Below are 19,672 nucleotides of genomic sequence, written 5' to 3' on the forward strand. Positions count from 1 at the left end.
GTGTTTACTTGTTTGTCTGGTAACTTCCCTGCAGGGTTTTCAATTTCGGTATTGCAAAAATTTCGGCCACCACCGAAACTACCGAATTTCGCGAAATTCGGCCGAAATTTCGGCGAATTTTTTTTAGAGACTAGCACATGAAGTATGCTTTTTCTAAAAAAACATTTAAATCTAAACAAATATTAGTATGATTTATGACTACACATCTATTGAATACAAAAATATGCAATATAAACAATAAAAAATTGAGTCTAAAATTATATAACACATGTATTAGTGTATTACAAAATTTCGGATTTTTCTTTCGGCCACCACCGAAATTACCGGATTTCGCGAAATTTCGCCGAAATTTCCCCGAAATTTTGAACCCTGCTTCCCTGTAAGATTTTATCAAAATAAAAAAACTTCCCTGTAAGATCAAGTGTAACACCCTAGAATTTGCATTCCTTTGAAATATCCTAAATTGATTTAATAATGCAATTATGTGAGCATTCCAATGTCGGGAAATAATGATTTTCGCCACTCACTTGGTTAGGACAATGCAAGAGATTTAGGGCGTGTTTGGCTGGCTGATTTTCGGCTGATGCCGATGCTGCTGTTGATTTATTGTGAGAGAAAAATACTGTTCTATGGTTGAAAAGTAATGCTGATTTTGGCTGATAAGCTTAGCTAGGAAATTAGTGAACAAGAAGGGGCTGGTGGCAGGCAGCAAAACGGCTAGCTGAGAAGAGGGAGTCATCTGTCCGCTGAAGTACTCTCTTATATACAATAAGGGAGAGCAATATTCTCTGTGTACCACAGCACACGAAGGAGAAAAGATACATCTCTCTGAAGTCTGAAAGCTAAAGACTAAACCTGAGAATACTATATGCTATCTCCTCATATATGAATTCAAGTAGATATATCCAATTTGTATGGTTCATCAATGAGAAACTTCTCTTAAAATTCTCGTAGAGCTGAGAGTACTCTCTTTCTCTTACATTCAAGTAGATATATCCAATTTGTATGGTTCATCAATGAGAAACTTCTCTTAAAATTCTCGTAGAGCTGAGAGTACTCTCTTTCTCTTACAGAGGGACAATATTCTCTGGTTAGTGAAGGAACGTATCGTACCATGCATGTTCAAAGAAGAAAAAGGGACAATATTCTGCTGGTTTGAAGAACAAAGGGCATCTCAGGATGGAGTGACAATCGTGCCAAGGCATCTCAGGATGGACCAACTTTGTAAAGCATTGACAAATCCTTCTGAGATAGTTGGAGTCCTTCACTCTGTTGGAAAATTCTCTGGTAATAACCTCTTGGAAAAAATTATCTCTCAAATAATAATGGAAAGCCGCCGACAATATAAGTGATTCTTTGTATTCTTTAATTGATTGCAAGAAAATTAATAAAACAAGGCAGACTAACGGTATTGGAAGCAGGGTTTTTTTTTGGGTGACTTCTACAACATCCGCTGATTAAAAGGCTCAATTGTAGGTATGAAGAACGGCCAAGAGTAATGAAGAAACAAGCTGATATTTGTTATTTTTGGGACCTGTGAAGATAGATGGACTTTTTTAGTGATTTTTACAACATCCATAGCAAGAAAATGGGAGAACAAGAACAGCTGGAGGCAGCAAAACAAATATCAGCAGTTCAGCACGTATAACAAAAGCTGGGAAATAATAAATACTGGAACAGAGGGTGCATATTCTCTTGTTAGGACAACACGCAAAGGATGCATCTCACTGAAAGCTAGGAAGGATGAAGGAATGAATCATATCATCTTCAAAGAAGAAAAGGTAACCTGCAGGTTAAAGGAAACAGGGGATAACTTGCAATATACGTCTCATAGGGCATCTTACGATGAAGAGTAATCACCGAGCCGTGGCACATTGGTGGTATCCGCTGGCAGAATGGGAGGCTTTGAAGCAGTAGTCAGACTGTCGGAGAGTTGAGTTCTTTTCTTCACGATGCTTTGTGTTTCATTCAGAGGGAGAGGGCCTAATACTGCTACAGCACATACTTGTGCTAAACATTCCGGTTATACAGATTGGTCAGTTTAGCAGGCCAGGTAATTGTCCTTGCTTCCTTACACCTCTGCTTCAGGGCGACTGTAACAGCTTATGTTCTAATTAATTAAAGCTCTTCGCTTCTAAAAAGAAAAGGTACAGCAATGGACACCCAGCAAGCATACCAATAGCAACCAAGGCAGATGGATGATCCTTGCATAATCTAGGAAAAGGAAGGCGTTGCTTGCGGCAGGGGCGAGTATTATGCTGGAACACGAGGATAAGATGGCTAGGTTATCTTTGTCAAAGCTAAAGGTGACTAGTGTTCCCTCAAAAAAAGTGATTAGTGTTCAATGAATCATGCACGTTTAAAGCATACAGGGAAAACATGCCATGTTCTTGTGAAAAGACAACTCACATTGGATTGATAACTGCACCACGCATGGCACATCTCAAAGTACACGAATAAAATGATAGTAGTGTAGTGCATGTATGGCTTCAGTGGCATTTCATTAGTATATAAATGATTTTTGAACACGACTCCTATTTCTGATAGAGACGGAGGATAGAAGAAACCACCGGTAAGTATGGTGAGGAGCACGGCAACTACAAACCGCCATGCAAATACATTTTCAGCGACAGTTCTGTTAAGTAAACCGTCACTCAAAATATGCATATTTTCAGGGATAGTCGGCTTAAAAGAACAGCCTCTGAAAATAAGATTTTCAAGGATAGCGGCTTATGTCAACCGTCTATAAAAATAGGTGATTTCTAGGGATGGTTTTGTTAAGTACACCATCCCTAGAAATCGATTTTCAAGGGCGATCGATAAAGTCAACCATTCTTAAAAATAGCTGCGGTGCAAATAAATTCATATCTTTTTCAAATGAACTTCGATGACGATAAAGTTTATATCAAATTTGTGGAGCGCGACGTGTTCTAAAACTTTTAGTTGTAAAATTTTAGTTTGAGATCCTTTACAGTTCCAGATATATAAATTAAGTTCCCATTTGAACAAATTGTTAAAATTTTCAAATAACCTTGGATAAAGACACGCTCTATATCAAAGTTGTAATTCTCGACGAGATCTAAAACAGTGTGACCATGCTTTACTTCCACCATAATTCCACATGGAGCGAACTAAAAGAATACTGGCTCGGTATTTGAAGCACGAATCAAGCACCAACAAGTTCAACAACACGTATAAAGCACACGCACACATATAATAATTTAGCATGCGGAGGTGGAGACAGAGCTGTTACTGTGACACTATATATCGTACTTGTAGCAAGCAAACTTATTACTATAGTGTACATCACCTTCACACGGCAAGCAAGGTCACTGTAGAAAAATGAAGCAATCTCATAACACACGATGCAATATGTAACACAGTGGAATCTGGTTCAGCGGCCACCGCTGGATGCGCTGTCCTTCTGGAAGGCTGGTCGATGAACCAGCGAGACAAACCAAATCTTATTATTTTGAAAAACAAATACCATAGGTACGGGTATATGGTATGTGTACTTGCACACCGAGAGCGACGAACTAGTAACACATATGGAACCAATCAAATCTTGGAAGACAGCGCACACGTTGGTGGAACTGAAGATGCTAGCAGACATGGTGATAGAGTGGGTGACTCTAACTCCGGATGCTAGCTGCTGTGGAATGGACAAAATAAATAAATCTGATAATAAATATTGGAAGTTGATCGGGTGGATATATGATAGGTAATGATGGAAACTGAAATCATATGACGGACGTACCGATTAACTGGATGCATGATCGATCGAGCTTGCGCTTGGGCATTGGTAGCTCATTCATTCATCTGAGGTAGCTCTCGATGACGACCCGCTCGCGGTGCGAAGCGAAACGCCGGGGGAAGCCTGGTTTCGTAGGTGCGGGGGTGCGTCGTCGTCCTGGTCCCAGCTCAGCTTGTCCCACCACGTCTGCTCGCCGCTCACCTTCACGGCGTTGTGTGGTTGTCGGTGGAAGCGCGGGAGGTGGCGCAAGCTCCAGCAGCCGCGGACGTGGGGCTCCTCCCACGCAGGTGTTGATGTTCATACTTGTAATCGTGACAGTATCATTGTACTCATGTAGGTGCATTAGATGTTTGTTACAATCATGTAATAGCATGTTTAGTTAGCACGTAGAATTGTGGGCAGCGTAGAGATGTGCATGCGCTGCGTTATGACCGCGTCCTAAGGCCTATCTCTGCCATGGAGCGCTCGCCGTGCATGTCGCGCGGATGACCGAGTAAAACGGCACACCGTGCAGCAGCGAGTCGTGGCGGGGAATGCGGATCAAGGCCAGTTAAGTATTGAATCAGTGCATCAACAGAAGCTGCGCATCGCAGTGGAAAAAGTGTGTCTTCTCGCGTGTTCAGTTACAAGCTCTCGCTCCAGCTCCTAGTGACCGCGCTCCGGGCAACGCCGGCGGCGGTGAGATCCTAGGTCCGGCGAGCCGCCGGTCCTAACACTGTGGTATCGGAGCTGAGTGGATGTTCTATAGTGGGTCAGTGAGCCCACCACGAGAGCCAGCGAGGAAGAAGTACATCATCCCGCGACGACAACCGCCATCCGCCATGAGTGACTCGCCGGCGAGCTCGAGTTCGGCGGGCGTGAAGGAGAACTCGTTGATGTGGCCCATGTTGACGCGATCGAACTACACCCAGTGGGCCATGTTAATGCAGTGCAACTACGAAGCCATTGAGATTTGGTACGTGATCGAGCCAGGCACCAATCCTAAGCGCGCCCATGATCGCCAGGCTCTGAGTGCACTCATGCGCTCGGTCCCGGAAGACATGTGGCAGACGCTGGGGGGGCGCCAGACGATGAAGGAGGCATGGGAGGTGGTGAAGATGATGCGTCTCGGTGCGGATCGAGTGAAGGACGTCAACGCCCAGAAGCTGATGCAGGAGTTTGAGAACATCAAATTCAAAGAGGGCGAGTCGATCGACGACTTCGGCATGTGCATCAACAACCTCGTCGGCATCCTCCGCGCGCTGGGCGAGACGATGGAGGACACCCGCATCGTCAAGAAATTCTTACGGGTGGTACCTTCTCGTTTTGCTAGTGTTGTTGTCTCGATCGAAATGTTTTGTGATATGAAGGCGCTCACTGTGGAGGAGTTGGTCGGCCGGTTGCGTGCGGCGGAGGAGCGGCTCAATGACGGAGTCGAACAGGTGACTGACAAAGCCGGTCGATTGCTGTTGGCAGAGGAGGATTGGCTGGAGAGAAACAAACACCGGCTTCGCGGTGCGCCAAACAAGGAAGGCGCCGGAGGCAGCGGTGGTGGCCAGACCAAGAACAAGGCGCCGGCGGCGTGCTCTCAGGGCGGCAACAATGGCGGCGTCAAGCTCACCTCCATGGGCACGCCGCGGCGCAAACGTTGTTGCCGCAACTGTGGCATCTACGGCCACTGGGCCGAGGACTGCAAGCGGCCGAAAAAGGAGAAAAAGAAGGAGGCACAGCAACCAGAGGCGAACGTGGCGGTTGCTGGCCATGAACAAGGCGCTCTGATGCTGGCCACGTGCGACGTCGTGCACGTGCCGCACCAGATCGTCCACATGACGGAGAACGTGATCCCGGTGGAGGTCCCTGACGACGTGTGGGTGCTCGACACCGGCGCAAGCAACCACATGACGGGCACACGGTCGGCGCTGTCACAGCTCGACGCAAGTGTCCGCGGCTCAGTGCGCTTTGGTGACGGGTCTCGTGTCGAGATCCAAGGTGTGGGCTCCGTGGTGATCCAGGACCGTCAACACGGTCATAAGGTATTGACTGACGTCTACTACATTCCTCAGTTGAAAAGTAATATAATCAGCCTGGGTCAGTTAGAAGAGAAGGGGTTCAAGTATTTGGGAGAGAATGGGAAGCTGCGAGTGTTCGATCAGGCACAGACTATGTTAATCTCTGCACCTAGAAGTGGCAATAGACTGTACCTTGCTAAGTTGAGTCTAGTTCCCCCAGTGTGTTTGCTAGCACAAACTGATGATGCATCTTGGCTGTGGCATGCTAGATATGGGCACCTAAATTTCAGAGCCTTTGAGTGATCTTAGTGCAAAGCAAATGGTAGAAGGGTTGCCAACTGTTACAAGGGTAGAGAAAATTTGTAATGGTTGTGTTCTTGGCAAACAACATAGAGCTCCTTTTCCCAAAGTGTCAAGCTTCAGAGCAGGAAAATGCCTAGAACTTGTTCATGCTGATTTGTGTGGTCATATCACTCCAAAAACAGTGGGGGGTGCTTCCTATTTCCTGTTGGTAGTGGATGATCATAGCAGATACATGTGGGTAGAAATGCTCAAGTCAAAAGATCAGGCTCTTGACTGTTTCAAGAAGATAAAAATGAGAGCTGAAAATGAGACTGATGCCAAGTTAAAGGCTCTGAGGACAGATAGGGGTGGTGAGTTCACTTCCAATATGTTCTCAGTTTTCTGTAGTGAAGGTGGAATCAAACATTACACCACCACTCCTTATTCTCCTCAGCAGAATGGGGTGGTAGAGAGAAGAAACCAAACTGTCATAGAAATGGCTAGGTGTATGTTGAAAACCATGCAGGTTCCATCTGAGCTGTGGGGTGAGGCAGTGTGTACTGCAGTTTATATATTGAACAGGTCACCTACAAAAAGCCTGAACAATATAACACCCTTTGAGGCATGGCATGGCAAGAAACCCAGGGTGAATCATCTCAGGACCTTTGGCTGTCTGGCTCATGTGAAAATTGTTGGTCCAGGTGTAAACAAGCTCTCTGACAGATCAAGAAAAATGGCCTTCATAGGATATGAATCTGGTACAAAGGGTTACAGATTTTTTGATCCTGCTACCAAGAAACTGGTTGTCAGCAGAGATGTGATTTTTGATGAAAAGCATCCTTTTGATTGGGCCAATGTAGTAAACAGTGAGCACCAGTCGACAGACACCTTGTTGTCAATTATGAGTCGACTGATGAAAATCCGACAACAGCTGGAAATGTAGTAGAGCAAGCTGCAGAGAATCAAGGGGGTGGGGCTGTTGAGCCAGATGGTGATATGCAACCTGGGTTTGCAACACCAAGTCCCCAGAATGCTCCAGGATCAGATCAAGGGCCAGCTGCACAATGGGCAACACCACCTAGTGCACACTCTGAAGAAACATTTGGAGGACCTCTAAGATTCAGAACACTTGATGACTTGTTTGGGTCCACTGATGAGATTCAAGATTATGAATACAGTGGTGTATGTTTCCTTGCAGCAGATGAGCCATCTGGAGTGGAACAAGCACTAGAGGAGAAATGCTGGTTAGAAGCAATGAATAGTGAGCTGAAATCAATCAAAGAAAATGACACTTGTATTATGCTGATTTACCAAAGGGTCACAAGGCAATTGGCTTGAAGTGGGTTTTTAAGGTGAAAAGAGATCCAGAGGGGAATATAATAAAATATAAAGCAAGGCTTGTAGCAAAGGGATATGCTCAAAAGTATGGAGTGGATTATGAGGAGGTATTTGCTCCTGTAGCTAGGCTGGAAACAGTGAAGCTGATACTAGCACTAGCAGCCCAAGGGAAGTGGCAAGTGCATCATATGGATGTCAAATCTGCTTTCTTGAATGGTGAATTACAGGAGGAAGTATATGTTCATCAGCCTCCAGGTTTTCAAAATCCAAAATTCCCAGGGAAGGTGCTGAAGCTGAAAAAGGCTCTGTATGGCCTGAAACAGGCACCCAGAGCATGGAATGCAAAATTAGATCATGAACTTGTCAAGCTGGGGTTCTGCAGAAGTGAAGAAGAACATGCAGTCTACAAAAGAGGCAGTGGCAGCTCACTGCTACTGCTTGGAGTGTATGTAGATGATCTTGTCATCTGTGGGCCTGACAGTGAAAAAATCTCAGAGTTCAAGCAGCAGATGAGCAGAACTTTCAGTATGAGTGACTTGGGATTGTTGAGTTACTACTTGGGAATGGAAGTCAAGCAGAAACCTGGTGAAATCACTATTTGCCAGAGAGCATATGCTGAGAAAATTGTAGAGCAATGTGGCATGACTGGTTGTAATCCAGTAGACACCCCCATGGATCAGAATAGCAAACTCCTACCTGGCAGACCTGATATGGCAAGAGACATAACCAGGTTCAGAAGCATAGTTGGTAGTCTGAGGTATTTGGTGAATACTAGACCTGACATAGCCTATTTGTGGGCATGGTTAGCAGATTCATGGAGTCCCCTACCAATGAACATTGGGCTGCTATAAAGAGGATTGTCAGATACATAGCAGGAACTTCTGAATATGGATGCAAGTACCTGAACAAACCTACTGAAAACCTGAAACTGTTGGGTTACTCTGACAGTGATCATGTAGGTGACCTGGAGAAGAGAAAGAGCACATCTGGAGTTGTGTTCTTCCTGAATGGCAATGTGGTGACATGGATTTCACAGAAACAACGAGTTGTGTCACTGTCCAGCTGTGAGGCTGAGTATATTGCAGCAGCATCAGCAGCTTGCCAAGGGGTGTGGTTGAGTAGGCTCATTGCAGATCTGATTGGTCAGAAACTGCAGAAATTCAGGCTTCTAATGGACAGCAAGTCGGCACTCGAGCTGTGCAAAAATCCAGTGTATCATGAAAGAACCAAACACATAGACACTCGATACCATTACATAAGAGAGTGTGTTGTGAATGGCATTGCTGAGGTAGAGCATGTGAGCACTGACAGGCAGCTAGCAGACATCCTGACGAAGCCCTTGGGAAGGATCAAATTCGTGGAGATGCGACAGCAGCTGGGCGTCAGCAAGCTAAGTCACGATTAAGGGGGTGAATTGTTGATGTTCATACTTGTAATCGTGACAGTATCATTGTACTCATGTAGGTGCATTAGATGTTTGTTACAATCATGTAATAGCATGTTTAGTTAGCGCGTAGAATTGTGGGCAGCGTAGAGATGTGCATGCGCTGCGTCATGACCGCGTCCTAAGGCCTATCTCCGCCATGGCGCGCTCGCCGTGCATGTCGCGCGGGTGACCGAGTAAAACGGCACACCGTGCAGCAGCGAGTCGTGGCGGGGAATGCGGATCAAGGCCAGTTAAGTATTGAATCAGTGCATCAACCGAAGCTGCGCATCGCAGTGGAAAAAGTGTGTCTTCTCGCGTGTTCAGTTACAAGCTCTCGCTCCAGCTCCTGGTGACCGCGCTCCGGGCAACGCCGGCGGCGGTGAGATCCTAGGTCCGGCGAGCCGCCGGTCCTAACAGCAGGCGCTGTTAGCATGGGGTTGTCGACGTGGAGATGCTCCAGCAGTGGCAGCTCCTGGAGACGTATCCTTCGGAGACACGGGAGCTTGTAATCACCAGAAGAAGAAGAGCCGCTGGAGTAGAAAAATGCCTTGAGGTTGTAGCAGAAGAAGATGTCCAGTATCTCAAGTCTTGGTAGCTCACAGTCACCTGGCACGATGCCCTCCAACCTCGGGCAGTACTGTAGGGCCAGATGCTTAAGTGCAAAGAAGTGACGACAATAATACAATGATGTTTTGCTGTAGAAATGGGTGAGACCTTTGAGATGGGAGACAAATGCATTCTTCGGATACTGCATCGCCGCGTCATTAAAGACACGCACTGTCTTATGGCACCATCGGAGCTTGCATTCCTCCAGCTCATCCAAAACACTAAGATCACTGAGACAGGAGACATGAGTATCACCCAACATGCTAATTGATTTGGAGACTTTCAGAAGATATGTCAGACCACGGGGATACCGATCAGCAGCTGAGATCTCCACGTGACGCTTGGTCACCCGAAAGGGAGGTACGTCATCCATTGACACCATAGAGACTCCGTCTGTCAGATACAGACGGTTTACATCAGCGTAAGCTGGTGGTGCCATCTGAACCTTAGTTGATCATCACCATGTCCTCTTCATCCTTTAACTTGCTGCTTGTGGACTTGCATGATGTAACTCGAACATAGAAAGTTGTCAAAAGTTCTCCAGCCCTTACTGAATTCATGGTGTCATAACCGAAGCTATACAACAATCTGGAATCACTTATGCACACCTGAGCACCTTGTGGATGATCCGAATGATTAATGGTTCTGTTTGAGCACTGATCTAAGCAAAACACATTCGGGAGTCTCTGCAGCTTATGCCAAGGAAATCGTCTCAGGGAAGGAACACCCAAGAGAAGCAATTGTCTAAGCTTTGGCAGATTAGGGATGCTGTCTACGAGCTCCTTGATAGCCGTAGCAGACAGATCAAGCTCCCCCAAAGCACCCACCTCCTTAATGTCAACATACTCCAACTTTCTACATCCATGCAAGGACAACCTCTTGATCTTGATGTCAGGTGCGCCAATTAATGAGAACGATCTCAGACTAGACAATACAGCAATTGAAGGTGGCAATTCCTCAAGGTTAGAGCACATGACAAGCACGAGTGCTCGCAGATTAGGCATGCTATAGAAGAAATCGCAATGGAACATGTTTATATTTGAATAGGAGAGATCGAAGAAGAGCAAGTTGAGAGTAGTTTCAGTGTTGGGGAAGCTGAATGGACTCGTGAGGTTATAGCAGCCCCTAAGGGAAAGGTACTGGAGTTCTTGGAGGTAGCAGATTGAAGGAGGAAGTGATTTTATTGGAGTGTAGGAGAGATCAAGAAGACGAAGACAGGGGAGCTTGGCAAAGAAATGATCGGATTCAAGCTTCATCACATGAACAGCTTTGAGTGCTGTGAGCAATGCTCTATAATTAGTGCGGTTGGGCCGCTGGATCCCTGTCGTCTCAGTCACTCTCTGCTTAAACACCATCCTTGGTCACCCACATGTGAGATCCACTGTGTGCACTCCAACAGGTCGAGTTGATTATTATCCTCGCAGAGTGCATCCAATTTGAGGTGCTCTGCTATGAGGCCATGATATGCTAAGAAGTGCGCAGCAGTCTTGGTGGCTTCATCACCTTGTTTTGCTGGAGAAGAAGGCAGGTGCAGCAACGAATACTCACGGAAAGCCTCTAGAATGACATTCCCAACTTGATATATGTCATCGCCGTCGCCGTTGTACTTGCTGTCAGCAGTATCCGGGATGCCTTGCTTTCTGATGACAGGAAGGATGCCTCGCGAAGCCCAATGGCGGATCAACTTGTCTGAGTTAATGACGTCATCCGGGACAGCAAACTGATCTGGTGGATTATTATCAACATTATTGGAAGTGTGGGGAACGAGCAGCATGGTGGCATAGTGAAAGCACTGGATAGCCACTCGATGCCCATCCTCCTGCTGGCCAACCGCACTAGGCCGCTTGTTTCAGGGAGTATAGTGTAAGAATCAGTATATCATCCCCAGTAAAAGATTTGACGACACAGCCATAATATGGCTTGCTCTTGTCGTAGACATATTGGGAGGTTGTGGATACGAGCCAGAAAGATGATGCCCAACGAGGAGGAGGAAGCCATAAGCCCTCTGTCAAAGCATCAGTATTGATGGGGTTGATGGGCTCGTCGAGGTTCTGAACCACTAGCATGTACCTTTTCGTGTGCTGATCCACGTAACGTCTCCAGGAGTGATCGTGCGGCACCAGCCTGCGTCGTGTTGTAGGCAGAGTACCGTCCCTACCGGAAACAGGATCTTTGCCTCGTGTCCAAGACATACGGTAAAACCTAAAAAACACTCGGCAAAAGCTTTGTCGAGTGTAAACAGCACACGGCGTGACAGCAAAAGTTTATTTGGCGAGTGTTTTTTATCGGGCACTTAGCAAAGACGTTGCCGAGTGCTGAAACCAATGTGGAGACGGTCATAGCGTGTTTGCCGAGTGTCTAACGGCCTCGGCACTCGGCAAACTTATTTATTTACCGAGTGTAAAAAAACACTCGGCAAAATTATTTCTTTGCCGATGTTGAGACTTGCGGTCTCAGACAATGTGGAGGAGGTAGAGGCCTCCGCCCGCCAAGCGCTGCCCTCAGGCGGAGGCTCAGGAAACAGACACGACAAGCGGGCGTGTAGGGAAATGGCACGTAAAACTAGGGTTTCATTGATTCATTCACCCACCTCCCATACTGTTACAAGTGTTCCCTATTTATAGGGCTAACTACCACTTTTACAGAGTTTACAATAGTACCCTTCAACTGCTACAGTACATTCTCGGAATATTCCACTACTCGCCTTTCCTCTCAGGGGTAATCTTGTCATGCCGCCCTCAGGTACTGGGCCTGCGCGATCAGCCGGCCCATCAGGCCTCAGGATTAGGCGATGGGCCTTTGGGCCTCCGTTGTCGGTCTCCGCCCCTGGGACGCCGGGGCCGCAGACCCCCGACGCCCAGTATTGCTGTCCTCCTACTTGGGTCTCTGCCCCTACGAGCGGAGGCCGAACCGGCGCGCCCGCGCCATCCACGAGCGCCTTCCTTTGGTTACCTGCACACACACGTAGGTAGCGTTGGCACTTGATTAGCCTTGCAGCGTGGCGGCCTCCGCCCCCTCCGCCTAGAGACGCCTACGAGCTAACCGGGCGGAGGCTGCGCCAGGGTCACCGGCAGCGTCCTGCAAGCAGTCTGAGAAACCGTCATCTTTCTGGGTCTGGAGGCGTGGTAGCTGGGCCTTTGCTTAGGTAGTTGGTCGGAGACGTCTCTGCGAACTGCTGGCCGCGTAGGTCTCCGCCACTCTCGGAGGCCGTGTTACAACAGTTCCCCCCTTTTGAGACCACGGTCCGCCCGAGCATGTCGTGAGCTCAAAACGCCCTAAGCAAGGACGTCCGCGGGGGCGGAGACTGCGCGTAGTCACGTCTCCGACAGATCCCCGCAGGTTCCCCCCTGGCCCGCTCTGGCGCGGCCGCTGGTCTTGTCATAGTAGCCGTTAGGCTGCAAAACTAGCCGTTGTCCTACGCTGTGGCCGTTTACGTCGTATTGCTTTCCGTTGTATACCTTGCGACTTCTTTGGAGATGACCGTTGGGCGGCAGGCGAATTCTCTGAAAATGACCGTTGTGCGGCGGTAGCCGAACCGCCCGCCCGCGGCCTATATAAGGGCGGGGTTGGTGGCGGGGTCCCCCCACCGCACTGCTCATTCGCTTTCCTTGCCTCTGAGAAATCGCTCTCTGCTCTCTTCGCTTTCGCCTGAGCTGCCTTCGCGCGTTCCGTCTTTTCGCCTACGTCTTCCGCCTAGGCTGCCGCCGCGGTGGCTTTCTTTTCCGCCTCCGCCCATACTCGCCGGCCCGCCTTCTTCAGACCCCATCGCCACCTTCTCGGCGTTAGGGCCGCCAGCTGGGGTGCGCGCTTTGAGGAGTGCATGCTTGCCTCCGCCTCCACGTTGGAATTTGAAAAGCTAGTGGAGGAGGATTTGGGGAGTGTCTCCGCGTCCGTCGGAGACCTAATCGCTGCGGATTCCAGAGACATGGCGATAAAGTCATGGGATTTCGGCCCCTCCTCCATTACTGAAGAGGCGATCGCAGAGATGTTGAAGGAATCGTATTTTCCTTCATCGAGGGTAAAAATCCCTCCGCCTGGCCAGACTGTTCCGGAGCCGGAGGAGGGATATGCGGTGGTGTTTTGGGACTTCTTCACCTGCGGCCTCCGCCTTCCTTACATCCCCTTCCTCCGCCGAGTGTTGGAGACCTTCAATGTCCAGCTCCATCATCTGACTCCTACTGCCTTCCTCATGCTCAGCAAATTCTGCTGGGCGTGTGTTTCTTATGGCGCCGAGCCAGATGTGGACACCTTCTGCGCTTACTACGAGCTGCAAAAGCAGCCGAAGAAGAAGAAGGAGATGCGGGAGGTGGAGGTGGAGGTGACCTACCAGTATGGTAGTTGCACCTTTATGTCGAAGAGGAACCAAGGCGTAGATCGCCTGGAGATTTCTTTTTGCCAGAAGGGCAAGTGGGACCGCGGCTGGCTTGAGCAGTGGTTCTACGTGAAGACCTACGGGGTCCGCGGCTCTACTGAGGATGGTGTGGAGGTCGCGGAGTATCCGTTGACTTCAAGAATGGAGGAGATGGCACCGCATACGCGCGTGGATCCACCGGAGGAGATGTCTCCGGCGAGGAAGGCTTGCGACCGGGCTTTTGCAGCTGCGTGCCGCTACTCCGGGGGCCGTGACCTGGTGGAGGAGATTATGGCCTCCAACTACTGGCCCCTAGGCAAAGACAACCCAGCCTTTCAGCTGGAAAAGGTGAAGGTTCCCTTTTTGGGCCGGAGGCCGGGATTCCTTTCCCCCGCTTTGGCCGGTCTTTAGGGGAGGGGGTGACGGAGGACAGCTTCGTTGTCGACATCGAGGAGGCCACCGTGTAGTTGGCAAAATTTCCGAGCGTGAGTACATGTCTCGAAGAGCCGTGGCAGGCACCATGCCGCGGCTCAATCGAGTTTTTGAGGAGCTCGGGATCGTCTACCGGGAGCGTGAGGTTCCCGCTGAGCTCCTGGCTTCGATTGACAAGAAGAAGAAGAAGGCCTTCGCGAAGAATGTTATGGTGGAGGCCGGGTCCAAGAAGAGGAAGGGCGCCTCCGTTGCTCGGGCGCCTGTGAAAAAGAAGAAGAAGAGCGGTGCTCTGGTGATCGCGCCGGCTGCGTCTTCGGCCGGTAGTGCGGGCGTTGCCTCCGCCGGCAGTGAAGACGTTCAGAGCTCCTCTGTCCCGTCAGTGGACGTGCGGGTCATGAGCGGAGAGGATCATGGCTCTCCTGGAGCTCCGGTGTGCCCTGTGAGCGGCACTGTGAGCGGTTCTGGGTGTTCGGAGGCCAGCGCTGCTCCGGCGCGCACCTTGCACGGTGCTGCGAGTGTCGGCGAACAGTCGGAGGCTAGCGCCACCGATCCTATGCCCGACATTTTTGGCGGGCTGTATTCAAGTTCTGAAGAGGGCGCGGAGGCCGTCTATCGGCACGCTCCTTCGTCTCCCGCTGTTGTTGCGCCTTCGCCCGCGCCAGCGGCCGACGTCGGGCAGCCGGAGGCCGTGCTTGCTGAGCAGGCCTCGGCGGCTTAGTCTTCTTCGAGCCTTCCGCCCACCAGGCCGCTGGCTAAGGAGAGCCAGCCCTTTGGGCCTTCGCCGCATGATATGGCAGAGACTTCTGCCTAGGGTGCTCGGCAGGCGGCCTAGCCTGGGCTTTTTATGAGTAAGTTTGTTTGGTGCACATTTTTGTGTTTACTGTCTTCGTCCGGTTTATTTGTTTATGTATTGTACCAAGTGCTAATACCGTGTACTTGTTGCTTTGTAGGTGATGTCATGGCTGGACTCCTCACCCCGGAGGAGCGAGCGGCCACTGCCAGCGTTAGGTTTGGTCCGGGGTAGCCGAGGCTGATGGCGCCAGGTCTGAGTGAGTATAGAGTGTTTTTATCTTACTCGTCTTTTGGCCTGTTGTTTTTGCCTATTTCTGATCGGCCCTCTGACCTTAGTTGTTGTTGTTGTTTTTTTTGCTACGCAGGCTCCTCCGACACCTCTATCTCAGGATGGGAAGAGTGCTATCTTGGGGTTCTTGGAGACGTCGGAGGTGGTCTCTGGCGGTTGGTGTATGTATTGTGATATTTGCTTTTCTCACCTTATGGTTTTGTGTTTGTGTGTTCTTCCTTGAACAGATCGCTTCAAACAGCGTCTGAGGGACATGGATTTCTTCCAACTTCTCTGTGTTCATCTAGAACACCAGAGCTTGGTGCGTCTTCGGCGGTTTGCCTTTTTTGGTGTATGTTCGCCTTTAGATTTGTTTTTGTTTCTATGGCTGATCGCCTTGGTCCTCTTCTTTCTGATCGTAGGGGTATCACACGGCCGTTGTTATGGAAGAGCGCTGCACTCGTGAGGTCTCCGATTGAGATACTGCGATTGAAGCGCACAAGGCGGAGAACGAGCGCCTAGAAGGTGAAAAAGGTGGTTTTGCCAAGTCCCTTGTGGCTCTCCGACTTTCTCTGGAGGAGAAGGAACAAGAAAAGAAGGCTTTGAGGGCCGATCTCGCCAAGGCCCGGGATGCAGAAGCTTTGTCCGCCGAGCAGGCCCGTAGGGCGAACGAGTTGGTTGAGGGTCTCCGGCGAGAGCTGGCCTCTGAGAAGGAATCCGCAGCTGCGGTGGGGGAGCAGCTGTCTTTGACAACGAGGCGTTTGGACTCGGTCAAGGGGGTCCTTACTGCAACCGTTGGCCATTACTGGGCCATCATCGCCGAGTTCAGAGGCAAAACCTCCGCTCCTCCGGAGGAAGACAGCGTGTACGCCCTCGCCTCCTGGCTAAAGCGTCACCTTGCGAAGCTCCCTGGTCTGATCAATGGCTGCACGGACTACGGGGCACTGGCGGGAGTAGCGAATTACGCCAAGCTTTTGGTGCACGGCGGGTGTACGCATATCGAAAGTATTCCGGAGGGAGCGCTGCCGGGTCCGGAGGAGCTTGGTGAGGCTTCTCTTGGTTTGCGAAAAACCTTGTGAAATTTCATTGGGTACTTTTGGGCTCCATTTGGGAGGCCTGCTGCCCGGAAACTGGCGGAGGAAAAGAGGGCGAAGGTATTTCTAGTCTTTGTAGCCGCTATTTTTCTCTCCTTGCTTTTTGCGAAGCTGCGAAGGCTTTCATTGCCTGTGCCCCTGATATTTTAGAATGTGCTACAGGATGCACAGAAGAGTCTTGCGGGCAGGCCTCTGCCATTTCTGTGCTCGTTGACCGCGGGCAATGCCTCTGCCACCGCTGGCACTCCGGTGGGCGCTACGATCGGTGGTGGTGATGGTCAGAGGCCGCAAGCGCCGTCCCCGCCCACAGGTGATGCAGGCTCCATTCCAGGGACTTCTGCTGCGGCCAGGATGCCGGAGGTCTAGGCTCTTTGTAGGACTTAGCTATTTTAACTTGTATATTCTAGTCCAGTTGGACTCTTGTAAATAAAGTTTATTTTGTTCTGAATGATTTTGTGGAAAATTTTAATCTTGCACAGGTTCTGAATCGGGAGCCTATGCAAGATGTTGCGCCTTTGACTCTCTACAATGACGGTATTTATGTGAGCGGAGAGCTTTGGGAGTATTGGCGTTCGGCCTTTCCCCGGAGCATTGCGCGTGACGTGTTTGAGTTAGTTAAATTTGACATAGACGACGAGCGCGCTGGGTTTACTCGCGCGCTCGCTTGGCATGGACCTCCGCCACAATAGTTTGGATTTTATTGTAAGTTTGTGTCCTGTAAGAATGCTACTTGACGTTTTATGGAATACAAAACAGGTTTACTTTCTTGATTGTTTGTGCGGGGGCTTATGTCTGTTGTGCTAGTTTACATATCTCGTCTAGTCCCGAGCTTGCACACCGTGGGCCTTTGCTTGGGCGAACGTGCGCGATACAGAGGTGGTGGCCAGGACCTCCGCCCTATGTTCTCTCCTTCTCCGTGCTTGCTTGATGGCCGGGGTAGAAGTGTTGGCAGTTTTTTGGCCGGCGGAGGCGTACTTGGAGTCCGCTTGGCGAGGCTTGCTGAATCGGTGTATGATCCGATAGGAGGTTTGGCGCAGCTTGTGCAGACGGCGGAGACTTTTGGTTTTTCTTTAGCTGGGTGTTTTAGCTGTCTGGTGGTATGGGCCTCCGACGCTGCACACCCGTGGGACATGTTTCATTTGTGGAGATGGCAGGTTAGGTCTCCGGCGTCAGGGGGATGTTACGAGATTTCGTGCGATATCCCCCTTCTTCCATAGGCCTGCATTGTTCATCACCGTGCCGTAGTTCCTGTCTCTTTTCCCACTGTCTCCAACCGTCTACTGGTGCCTCCGATTTTACAAGTTTTCGTACAATATCTATGACCGACATAGATATCTAAGGAGACCCCTACCTCCATGGCCGTTGCTGTGGCTTGTGCTTGTGCTCTGCCTTCTTCCCCCCTTGCACCTTATGCTGACTGAGGTTTTAAGGGCATGGGGGGAACCCATTTTTATAGCGGGGTGGTGGCTTTTGGTTGTTAAATTTTTGGTACGTTGTTTGTTGGGACGTATCTTAGCTTTAATGGCCCATATCTTGCTTGAATTATTCGTGCCTTTTGAGATCTTTTGAAGTAAATAGGCCTAGTGCCTAAGTGACAGGGTTTTGTCAGACCTTTTCATCGTTTTGCTGTTTTCGATGGCGAAGACCTTCTTGCTAGTTGTAGCGCCATAATGGTGTTGCCCCTGATGCTTGGGTTGGTTTTTTATTAATGTCGGAGGCCTGTTTTGGCCGAGGTTGTTTTTGCCTTGATGCCTGAATTTGTTTAGGTCTTCGTTAAGGTCGGAGGCCTATTTGGCCAAGGTTGTTTTTGCCTTGATGCCTGAATCTGGTCAGGTCTTCATCAAGGTCAGAGGCCTGTTTGGCCAAGGTTGTTTTTGCCTTGATGCCTAAATCTGGTCAGGTCTTCGTCAAGGTCAGAGGCCTATTTGGCCAAGGTGATTTCTGCCTTGATGCCTGAATTTGGACAGGTCATTGTCTAGGTCGGAGGCCTGTTTGGCCAAGGTGATTTCTGCCTTGATGCCTGAATTTGGACAGGTCTTTGTCAAGGTCGGAGGCCTGTTTGGCCATAGAGGTCGTTTCAAATTGCCAATGCCTGTGGCCGGTGCTTTGAAGGGACCTGTGCTTATTTTTGTTCACCGAATATTGCGGCGCCAGAGCTGGCTGCTTTTGATTTTGGACTTTTCAAGTGTTCTTTTGGGGAATTACCTCTTTATACTTCTTGAGGATTTTTACATTGAGCCTGCCTTGTTAAAAACCTCACCTCCGTTTGGAGTTCTCCTGTGTGGAAAAGAGTACAGGCTCTTTTATATTTTTTGGGTTGAAGAAAAAAGAGCTAAAAGGTAAATGAACGGAGGAGCCTCCGCTTATTATTTGTGGAGGTTGCCCTTTGGTACATTGCCTAGATGTAGTATCTATGGAGGCTGTCAATATTTCAGGTGTGGGTTGTCATGACACCTTCGCTGTCGGTCAAGTGAAAAGAGCCAGGGCGGCCTGCTGCCGTTGCTGTGTATGGGCCTTCCCATTTCGGTTGTAGTTTGCCAACAAGTTGTGCGTTAGGTTTTCTTCTGAGTACGAGGTCTCCGTGTTTTATGTCTTTCCTTACCACCTGAGAGTCTCTCCACTTCTTGGTTTGAGACTGATATTTTGCAATGTTTTCGACTGCTTCCAGTCTTATGGCCTCTATTGTTTCTTTTACATATTCTTCATCTTGCAACATTAGCTGTCTCGTTGTGCGGAGGCTTTCGTGCTTGATTTCTTCTAGCATCATGGCCTCTTCTCTATAAAGCAGTTTGAATGGTGTGAATCCTGTGGTTCTTGAGATAGATGTATTGTGTGACCAAATCACTCTGGGTAATTCATCTACCCATTTTCCTTTGCGTAGGCCCAGCAATGTTTTTGATATTGCTGAAAACACTATTCTATTTGCTCTTTCCACAGCACCATTGGACTCTGGGTGGTATACTGAGGCGAAGGCTAGTTTTGTCCCAATACTTTTGTAGAATTTTTTGAAGTTCTCTGAATCGAATTGTTTTCCATTGTCTACTGTCAGAATCCTCGGTACACCGGATCTGAAAATGATGTTTTGCCAGAAGAATTTTCTGACGGTTTCTGAGGTTATCTTCGCCAGCGGCTTTGCTTCTATCCATCTTGTAAAATATTCTACTGCCACTACTGCGAATCTGTTTCCTCCTTGGGATGGTGGTAATGGGCCGACTAGGTCCATACCCCATCTTTGTAGCGGCCATGTCGGAGGTATAAGCTGGGTCTCTGATGATGGTTTTGACTGCCGGGGAGAGAATGTTTGGCATGCTTTGCATGTTCTGACTGTCTGCTCTGCGTCT

The 19,672-nt window shown here is 49.2% G+C and overlaps 1 protein-coding gene across 1 annotated transcript; it reads right to left on the reverse strand.

The window, feature by feature from the left end:
* Positions 1-9,840: 9,840 nt before the first annotated feature.
* Positions 9,841-11,168, reverse strand: LOC136495743 (disease resistance protein At4g27190-like). Its single transcript, XM_066491588.1, has 2 exons — positions 10,764-11,168; positions 9,841-10,644 (listed from the first exon to the last, which is right to left on the reverse strand). The coding sequence occupies exons 1-2, from the start codon at positions 11,166-11,168 to the stop codon at positions 9,841-9,843; spliced, it is 1,209 nt and encodes a 402-aa protein (XP_066347685.1).
* Between the last annotated feature and the right edge of the window lie 8,504 nt (positions 11,169-19,672).

This window comes from Miscanthus floridulus, chromosome 12 (genome assembly GCF_019320115.1).
Source record: "Miscanthus floridulus cultivar M001 chromosome 12, ASM1932011v1, whole genome shotgun sequence".
NCBI classification, from domain to species: Eukaryota; Viridiplantae; Streptophyta; class Magnoliopsida; order Poales; family Poaceae; genus Miscanthus; species Miscanthus floridulus.

Bases quoted from the DNA above. Each gene is read 5' to 3' on its own strand.
- LOC136495743 (XM_066491588.1), bottom strand. From the start codon at position 11,168: ATGCTGCTCGTTCCCCACACTTCCAATAATGTTGATAATAATCCACCA. The intron at 10,645-10,763 runs GTGGGTGACCAA...CATGTGATGAAG, and splicing joins GCACACAGTGGATCTCACAT to CTTGAATCCGATCATTTCTT.